The 25,401-nt window shown below is 34.5% G+C and overlaps 1 protein-coding gene across 2 annotated transcripts in view; it reads right to left on the minus strand.

Annotated features, from left to right (window-relative positions):
* The window catches only part of LOC100366981 (alpha-N-acetylgalactosaminide alpha-2,6-sialyltransferase 1-like), a 52,086-nt gene that overhangs the window by 11,739 nt on the left and 14,946 nt on the right, over positions 1-25,401 (minus strand). Inside the window, exons 1-7 of one of the 2 annotated variants that reach the window (XM_085496719.1) lie at positions 17,416-17,526; positions 16,604-16,737; positions 13,239-13,419; positions 11,970-12,147; positions 9,167-9,329; positions 8,487-8,604; positions 444-601 (exon numbers count right to left, since the gene is read on the minus strand). In XM_085496719.1, coding sequence (XP_085352845.1) covers positions 444-601; positions 8,487-8,604; positions 9,167-9,329; positions 11,970-12,147; positions 13,239-13,419; positions 16,604-16,734 — 929 coding nt within the window. In that variant the 5' untranslated portion in view covers positions 16,735-16,737; positions 17,416-17,526. Of the gene's footprint in view, positions 1-443; positions 602-8,486; positions 8,605-9,166; positions 9,330-11,969; positions 12,148-13,238; positions 13,420-16,603; positions 16,738-17,415; positions 17,527-25,401 lie in introns of those variants that run through there. The other variant, XM_006821242.3, reaches the window with a different exon arrangement.

Consider the following 25,401-nt stretch of genomic DNA (forward strand, 5'->3'; position numbering starts at 1 on the left):
ATATGTATTCCTGGGGTGATGTGGCTCGGGATATCTGGTTCTGATTTACACACAGATATATATTCCTAGGCTGTTAGTGGCTTGGAATATCTGGTTCTGATTTATACACAGATATATATTCCTAGGCTGGTGTGGCTTGGAATATCTGGTTCTGATTTACACACAGATATGTATTTCTGGGCTGGTGTGGCTTGGGATATCTGGTTCTGATTTACACACAGATATGTAGTCCTGGGCTGGTGAGGCTTGGGACATCTGGTCCTGATTTACACACAGATATGTATTCCTAGGCTGGTGAGGCTTGGGACATCTGGTCCTGATTTACACACGGATATGTAGTCCTGGGCTGGTGGGCTGGGGATCGGAATTGAATTTAATTTAATTTTTGTACCTCACACATGTATGGTACACGTGACCAGAAAAGACACTAGACTGATACTTACATTTTATGGATGTATCTCACAAAATCTGGATGCAAAATGCGCAGAGATTCACTTTTCACTGACATTTTTTGTTTTCTTGATGAAGTTCCCTTTCCAATAATGCTTAAAAGATAACTAAGATCAGCTTTTCTGCAGGGCATGAACACATATATGGTACCCTGCAACAAATAAATGAGCATATAATATAAACATTTTGTTACTCGTTGTTCTCTTCAATTTACTTCAGTTTTAATGATGCAAACAGATGTCCCAAACAGATGGACAATCCAAATCCACATATACTCAGGTTTCTGTAGAAGAGAGTGATCTTCTACTCTGATTTCGTATGTACACTAAAAAGTGGGAGCATATCACATGACTTAGAGTTTAGACTTATGTTTAGTTAAGAATTTAGTGAAGAATGAGGAATAGAATAGAATGGAATAGAATAGAATAGAATAGAATAGAATAGAATAGAATAGAATAGAATAGAATAGAATAGAATCTCACTTCAAATATTTTATAGAGTATGTATATTGATTTAACTCAATAAATATAGAAGAAAGAACTCCCATGTGCTGAGAGTATTGGAGGCATATACAAGATTTATGGTATATAAAGTTAATTTTAAGATTAGCTTTTTAAACAAGAAGCTTGCTGATTAATATTTTGAAAACATTGTGATCCAGTTTTGAAGTTTATTACTACCTTATACTAAAATATGTAAAATACACCACGAATATTCACTTTTGAGATATCATTTTTGGTATGTGTTGGTTCTTGGATAAATTCTGTCTCGTCGTCCTGTACTTCGTTTAGTAATTCAGACTTCTCAGATTGCGTAAAAACTGATAGTTTTGTGATTTGGCACCTGAGCTAAATCATTTGCCGGGGACGGCCACTTAGGTACATTGTATGTGCACTGTAACTTGCAGCACATGAACCTACAAGCGTTAGGTAATCAAACAAAAAAAGACGTTGTACTAAGATACATAAAGTATGTTCAAGGTCTTCACTTGTTCATAGCATAAAAAACGATTTGCTCCCTCCCACACCCTCAAATCGACTGATTTCCATTCCCCTTCGGTCTTAGTTTAACTGTTTAATTTGCATAAATCTTGCCTAATTAATGTTGTTGGAGCTTAACAGTAGTATGGAAACCATGTTTCGGAAAGACCAGTTCGTTTCCTATCTACTTCTTTCACCATGGAGCCCTGGGCATGGAGCTACCTCCATGGTTTCACAAACACCATTCGTACGCAACACATCAGAAATCCCAAGATTTATTTATTATATACCAGTACTACTATTAGCTTCGCGGTGAGTGGCTTTCGCGGTAATTGGGTTTCGTATCTGTAGGGTTTTGCGGGGAGTAGGGCTTTGTCTCAGTAACTGGTCCTTTCATCCTTGTTGAGAACTAAAGTTTTATGTTTCTTTAACAACTGGCACTATTCTGGGAATACCATCCTAGCAGGAGTTCCAAAATAAGACCCATGCTCTGATAATGCCTCTAGTTTCAAAGACCAATAAACATTACCATTATGATCTTATTGGTGTTGCAAAGGATAGTTGAATATTGTTTATTGAAATTAATAATCCCCATAACCGTTTTCCAATATAGATAAATTGTAGTACGTAACAAACTGTATTACTCAGTCTCAACAATGAAATAAAGGAATGTATACATTTACACTACCCCCGGTATTTATACTGTACTGATAGAAATACAGTATTTCTAAAGATGCAATAAATATTGTTATTGTTATTACTAATGCATTGCAATACAACTAATTTAAATTGAAAGAAATTACAATATAAAGTATTCATCAGTAATATTTCTCAAAGGCGTATTTATTAAGATATACTAACAAAAATGAAATATTAATTATTTCATATTTTATTATATAACCTGCACAACAGTAATCAATATTTTTCCTTGCTAGAATGATGTGTAACTTTATACGGGAATCCTGATAAAGTTCACAACTGGCGATTTAGCAGTATTAAGGATTGTCAACTACCCGTGAATTTGATTACCTAACATGATTAGGTTCATGTGCTGCAAGTTACATAGCACGTACCTAAGCGACCGCCTGCCCAGCAAATAATTAAGCCAAGGCGGTTTTGATATCGAAATCAAGAAACTCTCCGATTTGACACAATCTGCGAAGTTCGAATTACTAAATGAAGTACAGGACGACGAAGCTGAAATATCCAAGAACCAACACATACCAAAAATCTCAAAAGTGAATATTCGTGGTGTATTTTAATTCTAATCAGACCTGAAGTGGGAATTTGTTAGTACTCTAAATAACATATTGGCGATCCGCTCTGCTAGGATTGCCCTTAAAATGCGTGTGTGTGTCTGTGTGTGTGATTTCCAGAGTTTTCACGTATTATTTCTTCTGTGATTTTTTTGGCTTTGCTGATTTTGCTCAAAATTGGCAGGAAGGTCACACTTTCACCCTAGTTCTTTAAAATCTTTAAAAAAAAATTTGACCCACCGTAGCTTCGCCCCAAATGTATCTCCTATTACAAATTTAGGATAAAACATTTCAGACATAGCTCATTCTACTCAGCTTGAGTGTGTAGTACCGCCACTAATTGAAATACTTTCGCCCCAAATTTATTACCTATTACCAGTCTTGTAATAGCAGTGTGTAAATGGTCATGCTTTTTGTTTTGGCTAAGTTGCCTGCACACCGGTAAGAGATCACCGGCGCCGACATTGCAACTTTGAACTTTGAATGAACTGTTAATGCTGCCTTCAATCTAGAAAATACTATTGCAAAAAGGTTGGAAATAACAAATTTAACAGCAGAATACGTCCTAGCAATAAAATAAAGTGACTTCTAAAGACTGAGTGTTTTCTTTGGCGAACTTTGTATACAGTGCCCAGTGCCTACGGTGGCAACAGCCGAAAACATGCTTGTTTTTTTTAGAGGAGTCATCGCCAACCAGCCTACCGGCTTGTTTTAGTATAATCTAGTAACAACTTGTCAATAATTATGGGATGATTTGTAGGCATAAGATTGTTATGTGAACTTCGTTCATTAATAGAATACAATGTACTGTGCGATGACACTATTTTCAGGGCCTAACTGATTCAGACTCTATTGACTATGTCCCGGGCTGTTTACTGGTACCAACCTACTTACTTGTCAGTGTCTAACTGTTATATACAGCCATGGAGCTAATTTTTAGCTCTATGATACAGCCCAGAACATGTCAGAATAGTAAAAAAAAGTCAGCTAATGTCAGTTGCCCGTGCCATGAAAGCCGGCCACACAACCAAAACAATCTGTCAGCCTTCGCCACCCACAGCATTGATATGATTTTATATTGCATAGAAATAAACACTAAATGCTATCGAACCTGAAACAAAAGTAACCGTTCGATCTAAACGACCTGAGTCTATGAAAATTGAGTTTTATCTCCTTTGCGTTTCTGATCGACAGAAAGTCGGGGCCAATCTACCATGATTGTTTGCTTATCATCAATTCACAAAGGTCAAAAACATTTTCAAACATGAATTTAACGACGAATGTTTTTGAAACGAATCAATGTTCTGGTTATCTCTGGTGTGATCGACTGCAGTCTTTGGAACAAACTTGAGGAACAGTAACACGGAATTTATGGTACACGACTTAAAAACGCAATTTACACGTGAATTTAAATGTTTTAGTTGTATGTGGTGTGGCACTAGTGTGGAAAGCTGTCGAATAAAATGGCAACAACCTTCGAACGCATTGTTATGCTAATTTGATTTCCGGCATGTTAGTTGACAAAGAAATGAAAGATTTCTTGAATTTTTGGCGAATAGTTACGTGGATTTGAACCAAAATGTTATCGGCAAAACTCAGAATGCGACAGTGACAGCCACTGAAACGTAATTAAAGGCAAATGAACACGTCAAGCAAAAGAGACTTTTTCCAGTCGTAGCATAAAATGGAGGCACATACCATTTTGACTCTTGAGGGGAATGGAAATCAGTTGATTTGAGGGTGTCACAATAAGCGAGGGAGTAAATCGTTTTTATGCTACAAAAAAAATGAAGACCTTGAACGTACTTTTTGGACTTAAGTACAACATCATTTTTGTTTGATTACCTAATGTTTTTAGGTTCATGTGCTGTAAGTTACCAAGCACATACCTAAGCGACCATCCCTCAGCAAATAATGAAGCAAAGGCATTTTCAATGTTCTCAAGTTCTGATGTTTGAACGTAGAGCTGTGGAGATGACTTCATCAAAACAAAATGGAAAACATTTCAAGATTAAGAGAAAGAAAATTCTGAGAATGAGTGCAATCGGCAACAGAAGACAGGCGCCACCAATTTCCGCTCCCCCATACAAAAACCACACTGCCATTTTGGCTTCAAATAGCGAGAAGACGACCGAACAAGAATTTCTGTCAGCTCTCAGCAGAGTAACAATAAAAACATTTTTCCCGAGAATTTACGGAGATAATACTATTGTGATGCACTTGTATATACTTTGTATATACTTTATTGTGTATACTTTGACATAGTCTATTATTAACGTTATTTTATTATGACATCTGCGAGTCAGATTTTATCCCAGACCCCTGGTGAGTCAGATTTATATACAACCAGCTGATCGGTAATTTGCATACATGTGCGTACAAGCTCCACCCACTGTTGACTTTATAAACATAGCGAGACATCAGAAGCTTGGCTCACGAAGACAGTTTCGCCAACTCCGCATTTTGTAGAACAAAAACGCTCACACAAATAGATTTTTTTTTTTTAAAAACAGTGTTGTTCTAGTTGTGCTACTCGTTCTTTTCGTGGTGTTTCGACAGTGTCCAAAAGGTATGCAAAGCAACATTCATGGTTTCGCGTAGATTTAAACAAAATGGTGATTATCTCAACTTCATTTTTGACTTCAACCAGGAACTTCAAAACTATTTAGCTCCCAGACTATTTTGTCATTTCCTTTGGTATTTTCAGGAACAATTGTTCCGGTCTGGCACATTCAAAGTGCATCGTGTGAATTCATTGTTCGAGAAGAAAAAAAAAAATCGGCATCAGCGTTAATTACCCATCTATTCAAAAGTGTGGAACATTTAGAAGGCATTGTGAAAAAAATATTCAATGGAAATACTACAAACTTTTGTTCTATAATCCTAGTGAACATATGTTTTAAACAAGTCAAACTGCCATTCGATAAACCTATGCGTTCGGAAGTTAAATAGTTTTAAACACAATTTAACCAAAAACAGGCATTTTCAACCCATTTTCGATACTGTTAGCAACCACAAAAAAATGCATCATACTGTTGAAAAGCTGGCAAAATAAGCTTTCAAATGGTATATAACATGACAAAATTAACATATTTGTTAGCAGTGTAATTTATTGTTTAAATTTCCTATAAATCATGGTGCATTGCCATCTTAAAAGTCAACAATGGTTTAGTTCAATGGTTTAGTTTTGGTGGTGGTCACTGCCATCCCTGCCATCATGCCAATAACCTTTTGGTCCCAATTTACGTAGATATCACTGAAACAAATTGCAACTATTGCAAATGGTGAACGCCTATGTTTTGACCTTTGTTGCCATGTTTATTTCACGATTCACTTTCCAAATCTTTGTTTCCTGAGCGCCTCTAATAAATCTAACAATTAATCTAACTGCTGGACTAAATTAATGACATAATCAAAAATTCATAGCAGATTGGGCGAAAAATCAGTCATTTTTGACTTCAAACTTTTTTCACTTGGAAACGCTAGGGCGATAAGACTAGACACAGGTCATTTCAATTGGGCGGTTTCTTTTGTTTTGAGTTTGTTGTTAGCCTGGAACAATAACCCGCTGTTTTGGTTAATGTAGAACAAGTTCTATTCAACATGTTCTATTCTATTTTGATGTGACAATCCATAGACATGTATTTTTAAGGTCTAAGGTCAATCAAGCAATTTAGTAATTCTTACTGGAAAGTATCCTGTATACATTTAGCACATCTTACATTGTAGCAATGTTCACGTCACTGCACATAAAGACACTTGAGCGTTTTAGGATAGTGTGAATATAAGCAAATAGATGGTAATACCATTTATATCACTCATGAACATTTTCAAATACTGGCCGTGATAGCCGTATTTAGTGTTCATTTCAATGCAATCTGTCCATACTCGCTGTTCTCAATTTTTATGTGATCACTGCTGTGGATGGCGGTGGACGACAGATTGTGATAGGCTTTCAGCTTTATTATTTCACATTTATGATATTTTCCTGGTCGCATTTTGTATATACCAGTGCAAATTACGTATTTTTTAGCTCCGCTGTCGACTTTGTCGAGCGGAGCTTATCATATGAGTGATTGTCCGTCGTCGTTCGTCGTTGTCGTCCGTCGTCGTCGTCCGTGTCAATGTTTTACTTTTTCGACTTCTTCTTGAAAACTACAAGCCTAAATGCTTTGATACTTGGTGTATATGTACCTTGGGTAGACCTCTCTTAGGTTTGTTCATTTCATGTTGATATCTTTAATTCTCTAATTTTGGTGAATATTTTTGTCATTTTTGGTAAAAACTGATATTTTCGACTTCTTGTTAAAAACCGCAAGTGCAATTGCTTTGATATTACATCTATAGGTACTACATGTGGACCTCTCTCAGATTTGTTAATTTTGTAATGATATCTTTAATTCTTTAATTTTGGTGAATATTTTTGTCATTTTTGGTAAAAACTGATATTTTCGACTTCTTGTTAAAAACCGCAAGTCCAATTGCTTTGATACTACATATATAGGTACTACATGTGGACCTCTCTCAGATTTGTTCATTTCGTGATGATATCTTCAATTCTCTAATTTTGGTGAATATTTTTGTCATTTTTGGTAAAAACTGATATTTTCGACTTCTTGTTAAAAACCGCAAGTGCAATTGCTTTGATAGTACATATATAGGTACTACATGTGGACCTCTCTCAGATTTGTTCATTTTGTAATGATATCTTTAATTCTCTAATTTTGGTGAATATTTTTGTCATTTTTGGTAAAAACTGATATTTTCGACTTCTTGTTAAAAACCGCAAGTGCAATTGCTTTGATATTACATATATAGGTACTACATGTGGACCTCTCTCAGATTTGTTCATTTTGTAATGATATCTTTAATTCTCTAATTTTGGTGAATATTTTTGTCATTTTTGGTAAAAACTGATATTTTCGACTTCTTGTTAAAAACCGCAAGTGCAAATGCTTTGATATTACATATATAGGTACTACATGTGGACCTCTCTCAGATTTGTTTATTTCGTGATGATATCTTCAATTCTCTAATTTTGGTGAATATTTTTGTCATTTTTGGTAAAAAGTGATATTTTTGACTTCTTGTTAAAAACCGCAAGTCCGATTGCTTTGATATTACATATATAGGTACTACATGTGGACCTCTCTCAGATTTGTTCATTTTGTGATGATATCTTCAATTCTCTAATTTTGGTGAATATTTTTGTCATTTTTGGTAAAAAGTGATATTTTCGACTTCTTGTTGAAAACTGTAAGTCCGATTGCTTTGATATTACATATATAGGTACTACATGTGGACCTCTCTCAGATTTGTTCGTTTTGTGATGATATCTTCAATTCTCTAATTAATTTATTTTGGTGAATATTTTTGTAATTTTTGGTAAAAAGTGATATTTTCGACTTCTTGTTAAAAACTGTAAGTCCGATTGCTTTGATACTATTCATATTGTTCATTTTCTAATGATGTCTTCAGTTCTTTAATTGAAATGTGCATTGCTAACAGCGGAGCTATCTCAGCCGATAGGCTGCTTGTTTTATTATTAGTTTGCAGAATTTCAATCCAAAACTAATGAGGTCTTTAGATTGTCCCGAGCCATCTATGTACTATCGGTAAGTTTTATTGAAATGCAATACTTTGTTTTTGAAAAACTGAAGATTGGCTAATTATTTTAACCTACCCCCTGTAAATTAATTACTAGATGTTTGTATCGTCCAGGAGAATCTATTCATTAAGTTTCATTGTAATCTGACATATAGTTCTTGAGATAAGTGGGTTTAGATGAATGAATTATTACCTCGTCTGTTGGTAAATTATCTTTACTTGTACGTGCTAACGATCTGTCAAAAAACACATAATGGGTAAGTTTGACCCCAACATCTTTCTCATATCCTTTCCTCACAGCATTGTTGACTCTGAAAAAACAATGTATGATATATTATTTTGTGTTAAACATCTGGTATATTTACCCATATGCTACAACACTGTACAATTACAGATATTAGAACTTGTGTGCGTGTCATATTATACACATAGCTTAATATTATTGAGATAGTTTGCTACTATTAAAACTTATCATATTTTTCTTGACTTTTATTTTATGCTGTTCACAAAATTCTGATAAAAAATATGTTCACCAAACTCCTTTTTGCACAAAAAATGTGTCAAACACCCACGAAAATAGAGCCATTTACCATTGGTTATTATGGTAAAAGGACACATAGTAGCAGATTTGATGTTTACAATCTATCCAACTCCAGAGAAACATTTGCAATCATTCATGCACATTCATTTTTATCTGTTATTCTCTGTTTAGTATATTTTGAGTGCATTTAGAAAGCATAGCCTGTAAAATTTTGATACAGCCTCCATAATGAACGAGTGACACATGAAAACATATTGTTTTGTTACATATTATGTATTATGAAGTATAAATGTAGAGAAAGATCACTTTCCATCTGTAGTGACTATACATACCTAAACACCATATCATGACTGTCAATTTCCCTGCCCATATTAGAACCATTTAGCACTCCACCAGTGCCAACAACTGCACATGTTATGCATGGTGGTCTTGTCTTGCCAGGAAATGTAAATATACTATCTTCAACTGGAAACTCTTTGTACACATCATAAAGCTCTGCAAAACACAATTTAACTATTAAAACTCTGCTCTTATTAATATGGGATAAACAGACTAATTATATGTCTGTCAGATTGGATATTCAGGAGTGTCTCCCACAACACTGCACTCACTTCATCTCACATGTGAGCCTAGTCAATTTAGGTTAACAAAACCAGACTTCGGCTTTTCAAAACCCGATTGGTTAATTCAGCTTTACAAAACCAGATTGGTCAATTCAGCTTCACAAAACCAAATTGGTTAATTCAGCTTTACAAAACCAGATTGGTCAATTCAGCTTCACAAAACCTGTTTGGTCAATTCAGCTTCACAAAACCTGATTGGTCAATTCAGCTTTACAAAACCTGATTGGTCAATTCAGCTTTACAAAACCTGTTTGGTTAATTCAGCTTCACAAAACCAAATTGGTTAATTCAGCTTTACAAAACCAGATTGGTCAATTCAGCTTCACAAAACCAAATTGGTCAATTCAGCTTCACAAAACCTGTTTGATCAATTCAGCTTCACAAAACCTGATTGGTCAATTCAGCTTTACAAAACCTGATTGGTCAATCCAGCTTTACAAAACCTGATTGGCCAATTCAGCTTTATAAAACCAGATTGGTCAATTCAGCTTCACAAAACCTTATTGGTCAATTCAGCTTTACAAAACCAGATTGGTCAATTCAGCTTTACAAAACCTGATTGGTCAATTCAGCTTTACAAAACCTGATTGGTTAATTCAGCTTCACAAATCCTGATTGGTCAATTCAGCTTAACAAAACCTGTTTGGTCAATTCAACTTTATAAAACCTGATTGATCAATTCAGCTTTACAAAATCTGATTGGTCAATTCAGCTTTACAATTCCTGTTGGTCAATTCAGCTTTACAATTCCTGTTGGTCAATTCAGCTTTACAAAACCTGATTAGTCAATTCAGCTTTACAAAACCTGATTAGTCAATTCAGCTTTACAAAACCTGATTGGTCAATTCAGCTTTACAAAACCTGATTGGTCAATTCAGCTTAACAAAACCTGATTGGTCAATTCAGCTTAACAAAACCTGATTGGTCAATTCAGCTTCACAAAACCTGATTGGTCAATTCAGCTTCACATAACCTGATTGGTCAATTCAGCTTCACAAAACCTGATTGGTCAATTCAGCTTTACAAAACCTGATTGGTCAATTCAGCTTCACAAAACCTTATTGGTCAATTCAGCTTTACAAAACCAGATTGGTCAATTCAGCTTTACAACACCAGACTGGTCAATTCAGCTTTACAAAACCTGATTGGTCAATTCAGCTTTACAAAACCTGTTTGGTTAATTCAGCTTCACAAAACCAAATTGGTTAATTCAGCTTTACAAAACCAGATTGGTCAATTCAGCTTCACAAAACCAAATTGGTCAATTCAGCTTCACAAAACCTGTTTGATCAATTCAGCTTCACAAAACCTGATTGGTCAATTCAGCTTTACAAAACCTGATTGGTCAATCCAGCTTTACAAAACCTGATTGGCCAATTCAGCTTTATAAAACCAGATTGGTCAATTCAGCTTCACAAAACCTTATTGGTCAATTCAGCTTTACAAAACCAGATTGGTCAATTCAGCTTTACAAAACCTGATTGGTCAATTCAGCTTAACAAAACCTGATTGGTCAATTCAACTTTATAAAACCTGATTGATCAATTCAGCTTTACAAAATCTGATTGGTCAATTCAGCTTTACAATTCCTGTTGGTCAATTCAGCTTTACAAAACCTGATTAGTCAATTCAGCTTTACAAAACCTGATTAGTCAATTCAGCTTTACAAAACCTGATTGGTCAATTCAGCTTTACAAAACCTGATTGGTCAATTCAGCTTAACAAAACCTGATTGGTCAATTCAGCTTAACAAAACCTGATTGGTCAATTCAGCTTCACAAAACCTGATTGGTCAATTCAGCTTCACATAACCTGATTGGTCAATTCAGCTTCACAAAACCTGATTGGTCAATTCAGCTTTACAAAACCTGATTGGTCAATTCAGCTTCACAAAACCTTATTGGTCAATTCAGCTTTACAAAACCAGATTGGTCAATTCAGCTTTACAAAACCTGATTGGTTAATTCAGCTTCACAAATCCTAATTGGTTAATTCAGCTTAACAAAACCTGATTGGTCAATTCAGCTTTACAAAACCAGATTGGTCTATTCAGCTTTACAAATCCTGATTGGTTAATTCAGCTTAACCAATCAGGATTTGTGAATTCAGATTAACAAAACCTGATTGGTCAATTTAGTTTTACAAAACCAAACTTGATGTAATCTAAACTTGCATTAAATATTGTCTTCCAGTCATGTTGATTACAGACTGATTATTTCAAACTTGGAGATAAGCACAACTATATAATGTGTCAAAATGAACAAAAGATTGACAGGGGACAGCTAAGATGCTATGACAATACTGCACTCTGTGTATCTCACACAAGATATGCAAAGTTCGTAACAAACTGATGAAAACAACCATAATATAGTCTATGTTATTCACAAGAGAAGTGGCAAATCGGTCAAAGCAATCTCCTTAGACGGATGACTTCCATAACGTGACTTTTCTACTAAATCTACAATTTGTAATGAACATCTTTTTTTTTTAACAGATTCGTCATAAGAATTACCTTTTTCTGTGATATTCTCATGGTATTTGTATCCAAATGGCATCCAATAAGGCAATAATCTTTCATATTCAGATGTATTCAATTTATTCTTGTTTGTCAGTAAATTTATATCAGGTCTGTATTTCTCCCGAAACCAATCAGACTCAATCACCTTTCTCTGCAATGAGGTAGGACATGACTATAAAAAAAGAAAGCACATATTGTCAATTTCAATATTTTCACTGGATGTAATCTTGTATTGTTCCTCAGCACAGGTTGAAAAGTCAAAAATGATGGCCTATACAAAGAAAACGTTCATGAATGCTTAGTTAAGAAACAAAAAATCATTGTATATTGGTAGATTTATTATTATAGTCATAACCATTCATTTTGGTAAGTCAATTCTGAAATGACTACCATTGTGAGCACATCCAAATATGATTCTCAGACAATGAATTTTGCCTGTTATTCTGTAACTTGTATTTGCATTTTTTTATAATCATAAATGTAAACTAAAATGTACACCATCCTGGTTACTATACTGAGCAAGGACTGGAAATTTGTATATTCTTAGTGAGTTTGGCAATCCCTCGGTCTGTACTAATTATTGGTCTCTCACAGACATGATTGCAACTGGATTTTGCTGATAACAGGTTGTTTGAATTAGAATATGAATAATTTCAAAGTGTTATTACTTGTTATAAAATGCACAAAACAATTTTGAACACAATTCTAATGATGCATTTTGCACCAGAATTACCAAATCGCTTGCTGATGCTAATTTTTTTTCACATTTATTTTAGCTATCCATGGTGAGGTTAAGTGTATTGAATGAGCTACACCAAAGCAATTACATGTACATGTCAAGTACAATACAAATTAAATTAAAGATATGTATGCAATAAAAGAGGTGAAGCACTGTTATTGGCAATGATATCTGACATGAATATTAGAAACCTTTATTTATTGTTGATATTTAAATTTGTACATGTGTTCATTTCATTTCAATTGTTACACATATAAATATCTAAGAGTATTGTAAAAAATAGAATTTGAAATAGGTATAGGTATATATAACAATAAGTATGGTGCTGTTAATAAATTCAAACCATATGAAGCTGTGTTTCAAGCCAATACTTAATCATTAAGTAGATTAATTATCAAACTCATTTATCAAGACTGTGATTCTATTCATATTTATTTGTAACACTGAAAACTAGAATTCAGCTTTGATTATGTTTAAATGTATTAAAAATAAAAGTTATTTGGCAGCCATCATCATCAACTTACTGAATGCTGAAAGTTAGGGTTGACTCGAAAATTGAATTCTTCTTTTTCCTCACTGAAGGACACAAGTCCATCTTTGAGTAAGCCAGCAGTGAAGGGAATTTTCACATCAGATACAGACACTGGTACTTCTTTAACGATGTACTTGGATTCTGCCATATGAGTCTCACATGGTGATTCAGGACTGTCAAGTGAAGAAGAACACTAATCAGAGAAAATTATAGTGGTTTTAACACAACAAAACCTTGCCTGCCATACAGCTGCATAGCAAAAGAAAACACAGTGAAAGATACAACAATGCATTATAAGTGAAATTCGCTGCCATACTTGATAAATTTCTATTTTTATTACAAATATTCACAGCAAAACAGTCTCACACACCATTGCAAGTGCATAGATATATAAGCGAAGGTCTGATTCCTATAGCTTGCCTGGATTTCAGATCACATTGTACCCACCCTACAAACTATGTTCATTATATTATTTTGCTTCTAAGTTTCATGAGAAACAATATTTTTTTGGTGTGCTCAAAAAAAATCATTGCATTCACCTTCAAATTCAAGATGGCGTCCAATATGGTTACTGAATGGTAAATGTACACATATCTGGCTAAATACATATGATAGAATGTTAGTTTAAATGGCTGTACGCATGTTTATTGACTAAATAATCCACATATTTGCATTCCAAGTAGATATCAATAGTTGATAGCAATATGTCCATGCTAATTGAGTCCACACTCACATTTTAGTGAATTGTTCGTCTCGTAGACCTGACAACTTTTTTTTAGTAATTATAGAAGTACCAATTAGCCATTCTTCAACAATCAGTAGTCAAGAAAAATATACTGACAAAATCGATGGAATCGGAACATCATAAACCCCCATAAGGGAGTCAGACCAAGTGCACGTGAAAGGTAAGCATCTGCTGCGGGCATGTCGAACCCGCCGTGATGTTCCAGTCATGTAAGCGAAAAATGTCAAAACAAGTTTACTAGACAAACAACCACACCAAACCACAAGGACAAACAGTTGTCTTGTATGATATTGGATAGTGAATCTGTTTTAATGATACATGTATAATATTGCTCACTTCAAATTGACAAATATATACCAAATTGTGTACAAACAATTGCGCAATGAGCAGTTCATAACTATATGCCGGGCTATGTTTTTCATAGCTGTGTGGACCCTATACATAGGGTATTATATACTGTTTATTTATAAACTGCTAAATTTATTTGCAGATAGAAAAAACAATTTGCAATTGAAAGTTTGAGTGACTTTTATTTTGAAATGCAGAATATAAAATATACAATGGGCAATTAAAGCTATCATTACTGGTTACGAATATTTATAATTGTGTGCGGCACACACACACTAACATATCAAAGTAACACACACGTTTTAGTATTTAGATCTGAATAGTAACTACCAGTATATGATAATCGGAAATCGTTTAAGAACATTTTTAAGCGAAACGAAACTTTTACTAATTAAAGTCCATATATTTTCGGCAAATGTTTCATCTAGTTACGACACGACTGAAAGGTGAATTTACTGGTCAAGTTTCGAACGACAGTTGTAAATATTGAACGTGTGAGATCCTTGTTTTTTTATTATCTGTAATCAGCGAAATGAACCATTTACTGATAAATATAGTTATTTTCTGCAAATGTCATACTAGTATACACACATTACTGAAAAGTGAATATACAGTTCAAGTTTCGACCGATAGTTGTAAATATTGTACGTGTAAGACCCTTGTTTCGCTGATTAGGTATTTTTAATTATCTGTAATTAGCGAAACGAATCATTTACATATTAAATATTGTTATTTTCGACAAATATATTGTAAATATTGTATATATAAAACCCATTGCTACTGATTACAGTTTAATTTTCATTATGTGTGTTATCCCCTCTTCGTTTCGTTTCTTCGATTACAGTAAGCCAAAATGTGCCAATGACACGTTAAATCTCAAAGGGCCTTTTAAAACTGTTTGTCCACTTTTTGGTATGCATTGCTAATTACGACGACAAAGCTGCCTTTTGCTGATCACAGTCTTTTGAGGAACTGTGTGCTGAATGAGTTCGATTTTCTCGTTCAGGATTCTTTATTGATATTTCTTGATAGGTGCCAATCAGTCAATGTACATATGCTGTACATCTCGTGGGAACCTGTCTAATTATCAACCTCGGCACAATTCCTGCCAAGTCACCAAATGTGGAATTGCTATTTACTTTCAGCTGCTGAATAAGTGTCATGGTATGAACAAATGGATCATCAGTTGTATACATAAAACGTGGTTTGCACCAAATATTGGTGAATATCTTACAGTTTGATAAGAAACAATACTTTTATCATCATGGAGTGTTAGTTCGTGAACTTTTTCTTTCACAAAAACATATATTTATCCACTTTCACAAATATTCTATCACAAATGGAACCAGCTATATTAGGTTGTACAGGCTTGGTCGCCATCTTGGACGCCATCTTGGATTTGAAGGTCACCGCAATAACTGTTTTCTAGCACACCAAAAAATTATGGTATCTCATATCATAGAGATGCAAATAAACACAGTGAACTTAGTTTTTAGGCCGGGTACAATGGGAGTGCCTATTATGTGGGATCAGACCTCGCTTAATATGTAAATAGCAGTTTTTATGATCAGTTTATTCTGACAACCATTGTAATTTCTGACACAAAACTCATTATAACACAATTGTTATAAGAGTTATAAGTCTCTCTCTACACATGATGTCCCTTGCATATACAGCATCTCTTTACAAGATTAGGTTAGCTTTGGTTTAATTTACATGTACATATGTACATGCAGTATTGGTACATGTATTAATATCAATTGAAAACTGTAAACTGATTCAACCTTGCAAAAAAAAAATTAATTTGATATCCAAAAGCATTTTTGAGGATGAGATTCACTGTGACTTAAAGAGGTTTGAAGAAGTTATGTCATGTTTGTAATACTATCATAATTATAAGTTCATACCATCAGAATACAGAAAATAAAATAAAAATTATCATAGAAAATGGTTTTAAAATTGTCATTTTTACACAAGTAAGTTATTTATTTATCTCAAAATTTTGCATGAAAAAGTTGTATATTATTATTAATATGAAATCGTACATTGATAAATCATATCAAAAAATTGATAAAATTTTAAATTAATAATTTAGTTTTGCTCAGTAGTGCAAAATTTGAATGTCGCTTAAGTTGCCTTAATGACCTTGAACGAAATGCTCACCACAAAAAAAATTTTGTACATTTATCTTAAATTGAAGTGGTAATACAGTATTCAGTCTTTTTCATTATGCTTATGATAATCTGCAATATAAGAAGACCTACCAACTGCACCTTGTATCTTCCTTCTTTGTGAAAGTTACTATAGATGTCGGGAAGATGGCAAAGTTAAAGATAGCCAGACATATGACAAGCAATACTGCTACAAAACTTAACCGACGGGTTATAAGGTTCATCGCCTGTGTAGACACAAAAATATAATACATTGTATTCATTAAATCCCAATGCAACTTGCGATATAAAATGGATCAAAGGGGAACACAGTATTTAAGGTACAGATGCACCAAGTGAGTGTGAATATCCACAATGGCTGTACACTTTGGGTTTCCTTGAGTGAGTTGTGTGTGACCCAGATGTTGTTCACCAATTGAGTCTGTACTAAATAATTAAAGAACGGTGATTGATGCATCTTGTCCTGTTCAATATGGGTCTCATGTGATGTGTACACTGTAATTTACTTCATGATAAATTATTACTTAGTGTGTGTATCAACATGCAATATCAAACAGAGATAAACAAAATACACTTTGCTTTTCAGAAATATTTTGAAGAGTCAAATCAAATTCCTAATTTCCGAGTTACTATTTTTCGCACGAAATTCGATAGAGGGCGTTCTCAAAGTACCCGGATGACAGTCCGTTCAACGTTCGTGGTGGGGTTGAAATTTAAGCAGCCTCTGCTGTAAGCAATATACTAGTAGTTACTGTTGCCGAATTGGTCAAGAATTGGTCAAAATTGTTAACTGGTATTGTAATGCCCCAGGCCATTCCCGGGGTTCGATTAAAAACAAAATTAAAATCAAAATTAAAAAAAAAAACAGCGAAATATCCTGAGATGAAAGGCGTAACTTTTCATACATTTCTTTCGTCCAAGAAATCAATACTTCAACGCCAGTGAATTCGAATGCGTCGTCGGGAACCTGAGTGGACGCCAAGCTATATTCCCGGGTTTGTTCACGGCATTTTCCATCCTGCGCCAGTATTTTTTAGTTCAATAACTGGAGACAGCCATCTTTCAACCCCAGTTATACATCGATTGAAAAACGAAGACTCTGTCAGCTTTCCGAGACGAGCGCAAACGGAAACATTGAGCCGGATTTGATGGAAAATTAGCTCGTTGCCGATTCCCACATCGATCTTCTTGTTCAAAATCCTTATGATGGCATTTGTTGCGAAGTTGAAGTTAAAATAACTACGGAAGGAAAAAACATGTGTCCATTTATGATAACTGCATCTGCTGATCGCCTGGTGAATAAAATATTAAATCAAACTTACTCTACACAGTTACACCAGAAACTATTTTAGAGTTTGATTTAATAATAAACCATGGCTTGTAAGGATTTTCCTTCATGGACCATTGCCGAATACACTCTGCCATAATGAAAATAAATTCTGTATTCTGCACATGATGAAGCTTTATGAAAATGATGATTCGAAGTAATTAACCTTTATCAAGTCGATATTCTTTCAGTCTGGCTGTTGTCCAGTCACTTCGATGCAACAAATATGCGAACATATCAGCTATTTCAAACAAAGGCAAAGTATGAAGGTTTTTTTTGCCAAGATTTTACGTTACACAGATCTACCAGAGTTATCGTCGACTCACCGTGTTTTACAGTACGATGATTGTTTGACTCTTGGCGAACATTTAACTCGTTTCCTAACTCAACAAGTTCAAAAAGTTTAGCTTTATGAACATTGCTGCAAGTTATACTACGATCCTGAAGAAATTTGCGAAGTTCTGGATTTTTTTGGCTTATCCAATCTATTGATTTACGCATGTAAGAATACAGAACTTCAATAAAAACAACCCCACTCAGGCTCGTCATCCGGATATTTTGGATGCGCCCTCTAGCGGAATTCTGTAGAAAACTAACAACTCGAAAATTAGGAATTGACAGGGAACCCACCCCTTGTCCTCTGTACCTCTCTCTAAGTACACATACATACATGTCACAGAAAAAAAAACGTTAGTTGGATTACATGTTACACATATATCTGCTGAATAGTACAAAGTCATTAAAACCATAAGTCATGTGTGTATGAGAAGAGACAGACGCTGAGATGATAATAAAGTACACACAATAAATCATACTCTGTTGGTTTTACAGGCTTGCAGAACCTTTCAAATATAAATACAGACAGAATATAAATATATTACAATTCTACTTGCTGTTTTGCATACAATGTATTTGAACGCTGAATGCTGATGGAGGAGGATAATGCGTTTAAAACTTCAAATGTGTAGAATTATCAATAAACAAACTAAAAGTGAAAATTAATAATTTAAAAAAGAGAGGGGTGGGGAGATGATAGAAAGTGAAAAAATGACAGAAAATATACACATAATTGAAAAAAGCAAGCATTTATACAGTAATATCATCCTAAAAATTAATCCATTTAAAATACTACAAGAGCTCTTAAAATAAATCAACCTCAAAACTGATAGTCAACCCAAAAATCACCAACAACATTGTATGGCGAGTGTGTAAATGAAATATTCAAGGTTATTATATAGAAAATACATATATGACAGAAATGAAGCATATTAAAAACAAAAATGTTAGTGTTCCATATGGGTCACATACAACTTGTGGAACACATGGTAATTACAAGCAGCCTGTCGGCTGAGATAGCCAAGCTGTTAGCAAGGCACACTTCAATTAAAGAACTGAAGATATCATTAGAAAATGAACAATATGTATAGTACATGTATCAAAGTAATCAGACTTGCGGTTTTTAACAAGAAGTAAAAATATCACTTTTTACCAAAAATTACAAAAGTATTCACCAAAATTAGAGAACTAAAGATATCATCACAAAAGGAACAAATCTGAGAGAGGTCCACATGTAGTACCTATATATGTAACATCAAAGCAATCAGACTTGCGGTTTTTATTCAAGGTTATTATATAGAAAATACATATATGACAGAAATGAAGCATATTAAAAACAAAAATGTTAGTGTTCCATATGGGTCACATACAACTTGTGGAACACATGGTAATTACAAGCAGCCTGTCGGCTGAGATAGCCAAGCTGTTAGCAAGGCACACTTCAATTAAAGAACTGAAGATATCATTAGAAAATGAACAATATGTATAGTACATGTATCAAAGTAATCAGACTTGCGGTTTTTAACAAGAAGTTGAAAATATCACTTTTTATCAAAAATTACAAAAATATTCACCAAAATAGAGAATTTGAGATTTTGACATGAAATGGACAAATCTGAGAAAGAACCATCCAAGGTACTTGCATATCAAATTTGAAAACATTCTCACTTGCAGTTTCGAAATAGAAGTTGAAATTGTAAAGTTGACGACGTCGACAGACAATCAGTAATATGAGCAGCTCCGATGTGTTAAGACAGCGAAGCTAACAAAGTTCATTCACACAAAATGTGAACAAGTGTTAGGTAATTTTTATTTGTTTCAAGCCATTGCAAATCAAAGAATTTAAGAAAGATCTATTGTGTGCTGGGAGTATTGGAGACACATTAAAAATCTATTAAAAATTACTTGTACCTAAGATATTGATGGAAAAGCAGGAAGCTAATTTTGCAAATCAGGCAATTAAAATGAACAGATTTGAGTGTGAAACTAATAAGGTCTGCAAAATCTAACAGACCATATATGTACCAAGTTTCATTGAAATGTGATTAGAAACAACAAAATTATGAATTATTATGCTAATTAGAGAATTAATATGAACAGATTTTAACCCAAAATTAATCAGGCCTGTCTATTGTCCTAGAGCATTTATGTACCAAGTTTTATTGAAATGTGATGATTAGTACTTTTAATCAGTGAAAAAGCTGAAAATTACCTAATTATGCAAATTAGGTACTTAATATGCACAAATATTTATCCCGAAACACTCGATCTCTGCATACTCCTAGAGTATCTGAGTACCAAGTTTCATTGAAATTACTAATTTCAAGTATTACTATTTGAAATATCAAAAGCTGAAAATTCATTAATTATGCAAATTAGGTAATTAATATGTACAGAAAACTGTTACTCTCCAAAGAATACAATTTTTACCTCATTATGCAGTGCGCACACCCCCACTCCTTTTCTGTATCCATTCAGTGATGTCAATGCATATCATGAATAAATAATAGCAACAGATTAGCTGCAGATAAGACCAGTCTGTGGTGGTTTCGCGTTCACCCCACCTTTCGCAAAACTATTTTTTCCAATTTTTTTTTATAAAAATCACCACAGCTGGGCTAGTCTAATATAACATCTATGTACCAAGTTTCATTGAAATGTGATGACTAGTACTTGAGATATCTGTGGAAAAGCTGAAAGTTTACTAATTATTATGTAAATTAGGTATGCACATTAGTTCAGAGCATCTATGTACAGTACAAAATTAACTAATTATGCAAATTAGGTAAATAATATGAACAATTATTTACCCCAAAACTAATCAGGTCTCTGCATATCCTAGAGGATCTATGTACCAAGTTTCATTGAAATGTGATATTAGCAGTTGAGATATTCGTGGAAAAAGCTGATGATTAATATTCACAAATATTTACCCCAAAACAATCAATCTCTGCATAGTCCTTGAGTATCTATGTACCAAGTTTCATTGAAATGTGATGATTACAACTTGAAATATCAAAAGCTGAAAATTAATTAATTATGCATATTAGGAAATGAATATGTACTGATATTACCCTAAAAACTAACAGGTCTGTGCAGTGTCGTATGACATCTATGTACAAAGTTTTATTGAAATGTGAAGATTAGTACTTGAGATATTAGTGGTAAAGCCAAAATTGACTAACCATTAGGCAAATAAGGTAATTATTATGCACAGATTTTTACCCAAAACTAATCTGTGAATAGTCATAGAGTATCTATGTACCTAGTTTCATTATAATGTGATAATTAGTACTTGAGATATCAGCAGAAAAGTAAAAAATTAACAAATCAATATGCAAATTAGATAATTAATACGCGAGTGATTTCTACCCAAAACTAATCTGCTTTGTCCAAGAGCATCTATGTATCAAGTTTCATCAAAATCCAATGAGTGGTTCTTTGGATATCAGTGGAAAAGTTATAGAACAGCTAAAATTCAGCTAATTATCATGCAAATTAAGTAAATAATAAGCACGGATTTTAACAAAAACCTGATCAAATTAGCGTATTAGCCCAGAGCATCTGTGCATCAAGTTTCATCAAAAACAAAAATATGGTTCTTGAGATATTAGTTGAACAGACGGACACACACACATATATGCATACATACATACATACATACATACATACATACATACATACATACATACATACATTTGAATATTTTATTCTCGGTTAAAAAAATCAGATAACATTGTCTAGTTTAAATACAAACGAAATCATATATCAGTAAGTATAAAACATAATCGAATATAACGTATACAAAATATCGATATAAAAAAAAAACGAGGTATAAATTAACAGTACAGGTAAACAGTCATTCGAGTAAATATAGCAAAATATACAGAGTAGAATTGTAATCGAATATATACAGAAAAACGATTTCGAGAACAAATCAAATGTCTGATTTTATTATGAAAATAATCTCATTGTTTATTACATATATTAAAAAATTCTAAAAAACCAGCTGAAAATTATTGTCCATTTAAGTCAAAATTGGCGATATTATAAGTTCGTCTTGATCAATGGTAGCTAGGACATCGTTGATGCACCACTGGGCGATGAATACTTTGAGCGAGTGACATAGGAGATGGTACTTATATTCAGCTCTTATTCTTCCTTTCAGTCTATGCTTGAAGCACTGTACGACATCAGTTTCAGGTATATATACATAGTCATACATACATTTCTATTGTTTTATTCTCAGTATAAAAAATATTACATTATTTAGTTACAGATTTAAAAATAGTTTCATGTTTACGATCAAAAAATATATTCGAGAGTCAATAAACAATAAGGTTAGTGTACACGTTTACATAATACTCGAGATATGTGCAATATTAAAATATTGTGATAATAGAGTAAACGCATTACAAAAAAGTTCATGTATAGTAAAATTACGAGTTATTAAAAACGGTAAAATCGATAATGATAGATTGTTATTTCATCAGATATTCTCGTATTTGCAGGTTCATGCCATCTGCAGCAGCTAGGACGTCGTTGAAACACCATAGAGCTTCAAATCCGGTACGACATTTTGCCAGTAGATGGTAATTGTGCTTGTTCTTTATCCTGGATCTGATACGGCCTTTAAAACATTGCAGCACATCTGTATCAGCTAAGTCCTTGATTTTATTGTAGCGCGTTATATGAATAGCTGCTTTAATATTTCCAACAATAAAGCATAGGAGGCATTGTTGTGGCGACACTTTTTTTGACTTCCTAGGTGAGCCCAGAATATAATGTGACAACGGAAGTAATCGCACATCCAGCAATTGAGAAATTAATGTATTAAGAAGAATAAAAACAGGTACGAGTCGTTGACAATCAATAAAAATATGCACCAAGTCATCCTTTTCTCTACAAAAGGGGCAAAGGTCTGAATCTTGGAAACCAGTTTTGAGCAGAAAGCCTCCAGTGGGATAGGCACCATGTAGAATTCGCCATGACAAGTCTCCGTCTTTCTTTGTAAGTGGCGGCAAATAACACTCTGAAAAGTTGGGTTTTTCATGTGGACTCAGAGAGAGATCGTGCCACACTGTACCATCTAAAAGGTTATACATACAGACATACAGACATACAGACATGCTAACTGCAAAGACTCCCATAGTGTGCTTCGCACACAGGCGTCAAAAACCGAATAATTTATTTGTACCAGTATGAGAGCTTTCATAGTTTTTTTCTTTCGTGGTTTCCTTTTACGCTATTTTAAAGGCTAGTAAAATATTATTACATGTAATCACATTTGCTACAAAATTATCCCATGGTCACAAGCTGACTACCAACTCTTTCAGAAAAAAATTATCCAGCAATATGAGAACAAAGATCATTTGATAAAATGATGTTAGAGTAGTGAAGAGTTTGATGTATTGAAAATACAATTTATTCAAAAATTTGTGACTGCAATTGTGAGACACCAGACGACAACAGCTTGAACTCTTTCAACACATTACCTTTAAGATTATAATCTTAACAAATAATTTAAAAGTAATATTCATATTTGTAACATCTGTCTGTAATGATAATCCCGTTCTGTTCCCGTACATATTGCACAAACTCTGTTGGCTGGTGTTCTAGATACATATAAGTTAGAACATGCATTTACGTAAATGACAGATACATTGTATAAGTGACAGTCTATTATGATTCATTGTACAGTAAAAATAATACAATTTTGCATGTGTGCTTCTATTGCAGACGAGCTTCTATTAGAGCAAATACTGCATGTACATGTCAAGCACTTGTGAGTTGAGCTTCTACTGAAATAAAAATATATTTAGCCATGATGGGTAATACAACATAGTTATTTTTGTCATTTACCAACTTTATATTAGCACATTTGCAAATGTAGGCAGAGGGTTCTCAGAACCCGCCTATTCACATAGTTCATACCTACTATAGACTCCAGTCAGTCAAAATGACTATTTTGAACTGTAGGCATTAATCAGCGATTCTGCCAATGATGGAGAGATAAAATATAGGTCAGGGGAAGCCCCATGATCCCAAGATACTTTTTCCTTACGTCACAAACCATGTGACCGAGCCCATATGGCAGCGCCATTACGGCTGGGTATTCACTCTGGTTCCTTTGTCTCCGCATCAAGGACTTAGACCAACGCTATGGAAAGAGTAGGGTGGTTGGGGGGGCGACCCCGGAGTCTATGGTGGGTATGAACTATGTGAATAGGCGGGTTCAGAGAACCCTCTGCCTAAATTCACTACGTTCAAAAAACCCACCATAAACTCTGGTCTGTCAAAATGACTATTTTGAACTGTAGGCAGAGTCAGACGCTGATAGGGGGCGGGTTTTCCGAGCAAACAGAAAATGTCCAGTCCGGGATGATACACTATACAACAATCACTCAACACGTTAGTTAAGACCCAAAACAGGTGGTGTCTTACCTTGCCTGTGCTGTCCCGGAGCAAGAAGCCAAAATGCTACTGCAGTGACAGGGTTTGGTGTGCCTGAGAAAGCTAGACCTAAATCCAATTCCGGGGGTAGTATGCTTTCGAAGTAAAGACCGAAACAGTTCTGCATGAGGGCATAGGTCGAAAAAGCGAGACCTGGGAGCTTCCAGGGAATGCTGATGGTAGAGAAATCTGTCCGCAAAAATGCTGAGACTGACGTATCGCCTATGCGCAGGGATCCTTGTGGTCGTTCGGGCTGGGTCAGCAATCAAAGTCTGACCCACTACGACGGAACTCAAGCTGAAGAGACCCTGCTCAATAGATTGTAAAGAGATTCTGCAGTCTCCAGAAGCCTGCCCTCAGAATGTGTTGAAGGGGGGCGCCTGACGCTGGCGCTAGTGAGTTAGCAATCGCACGGACCTCATGCGCTCGTACTTGGTGGCTCTGCAAGTTCTGTGTTGAGCAGTGTTCGAAATTAGATGAAAATCATAAAAGGCCTGAAGGACCTATGTCAAATTGAAACTGTAGGTCCTTCTAGCTAACTGTGGGCCCTGATATTTAACAAACAAAGTCTAAACGGATTATACAAGCTTGCAATTGCAAAACCTTTATTTACTAATTAATCAGATATATTATCTGCAGCCTCAAAGAGATCATCATCATTTCTTTCATCGTCACTAAACTCATCAAAATCTTCAGAAAAAACACTGTCATGATCACTGGCCGACTCTGAATCTGACATGCATTTTGCATCATGTTCACGATCATTGGCGTCAGC

This window comes from Saccoglossus kowalevskii, chromosome 3 (assembly GCF_978046115.1).
Source record: "Saccoglossus kowalevskii chromosome 3, keSacKowa6.1, whole genome shotgun sequence".
NCBI classification, from domain to species: domain Eukaryota; kingdom Metazoa; phylum Hemichordata; class Enteropneusta; family Harrimaniidae; genus Saccoglossus; species Saccoglossus kowalevskii.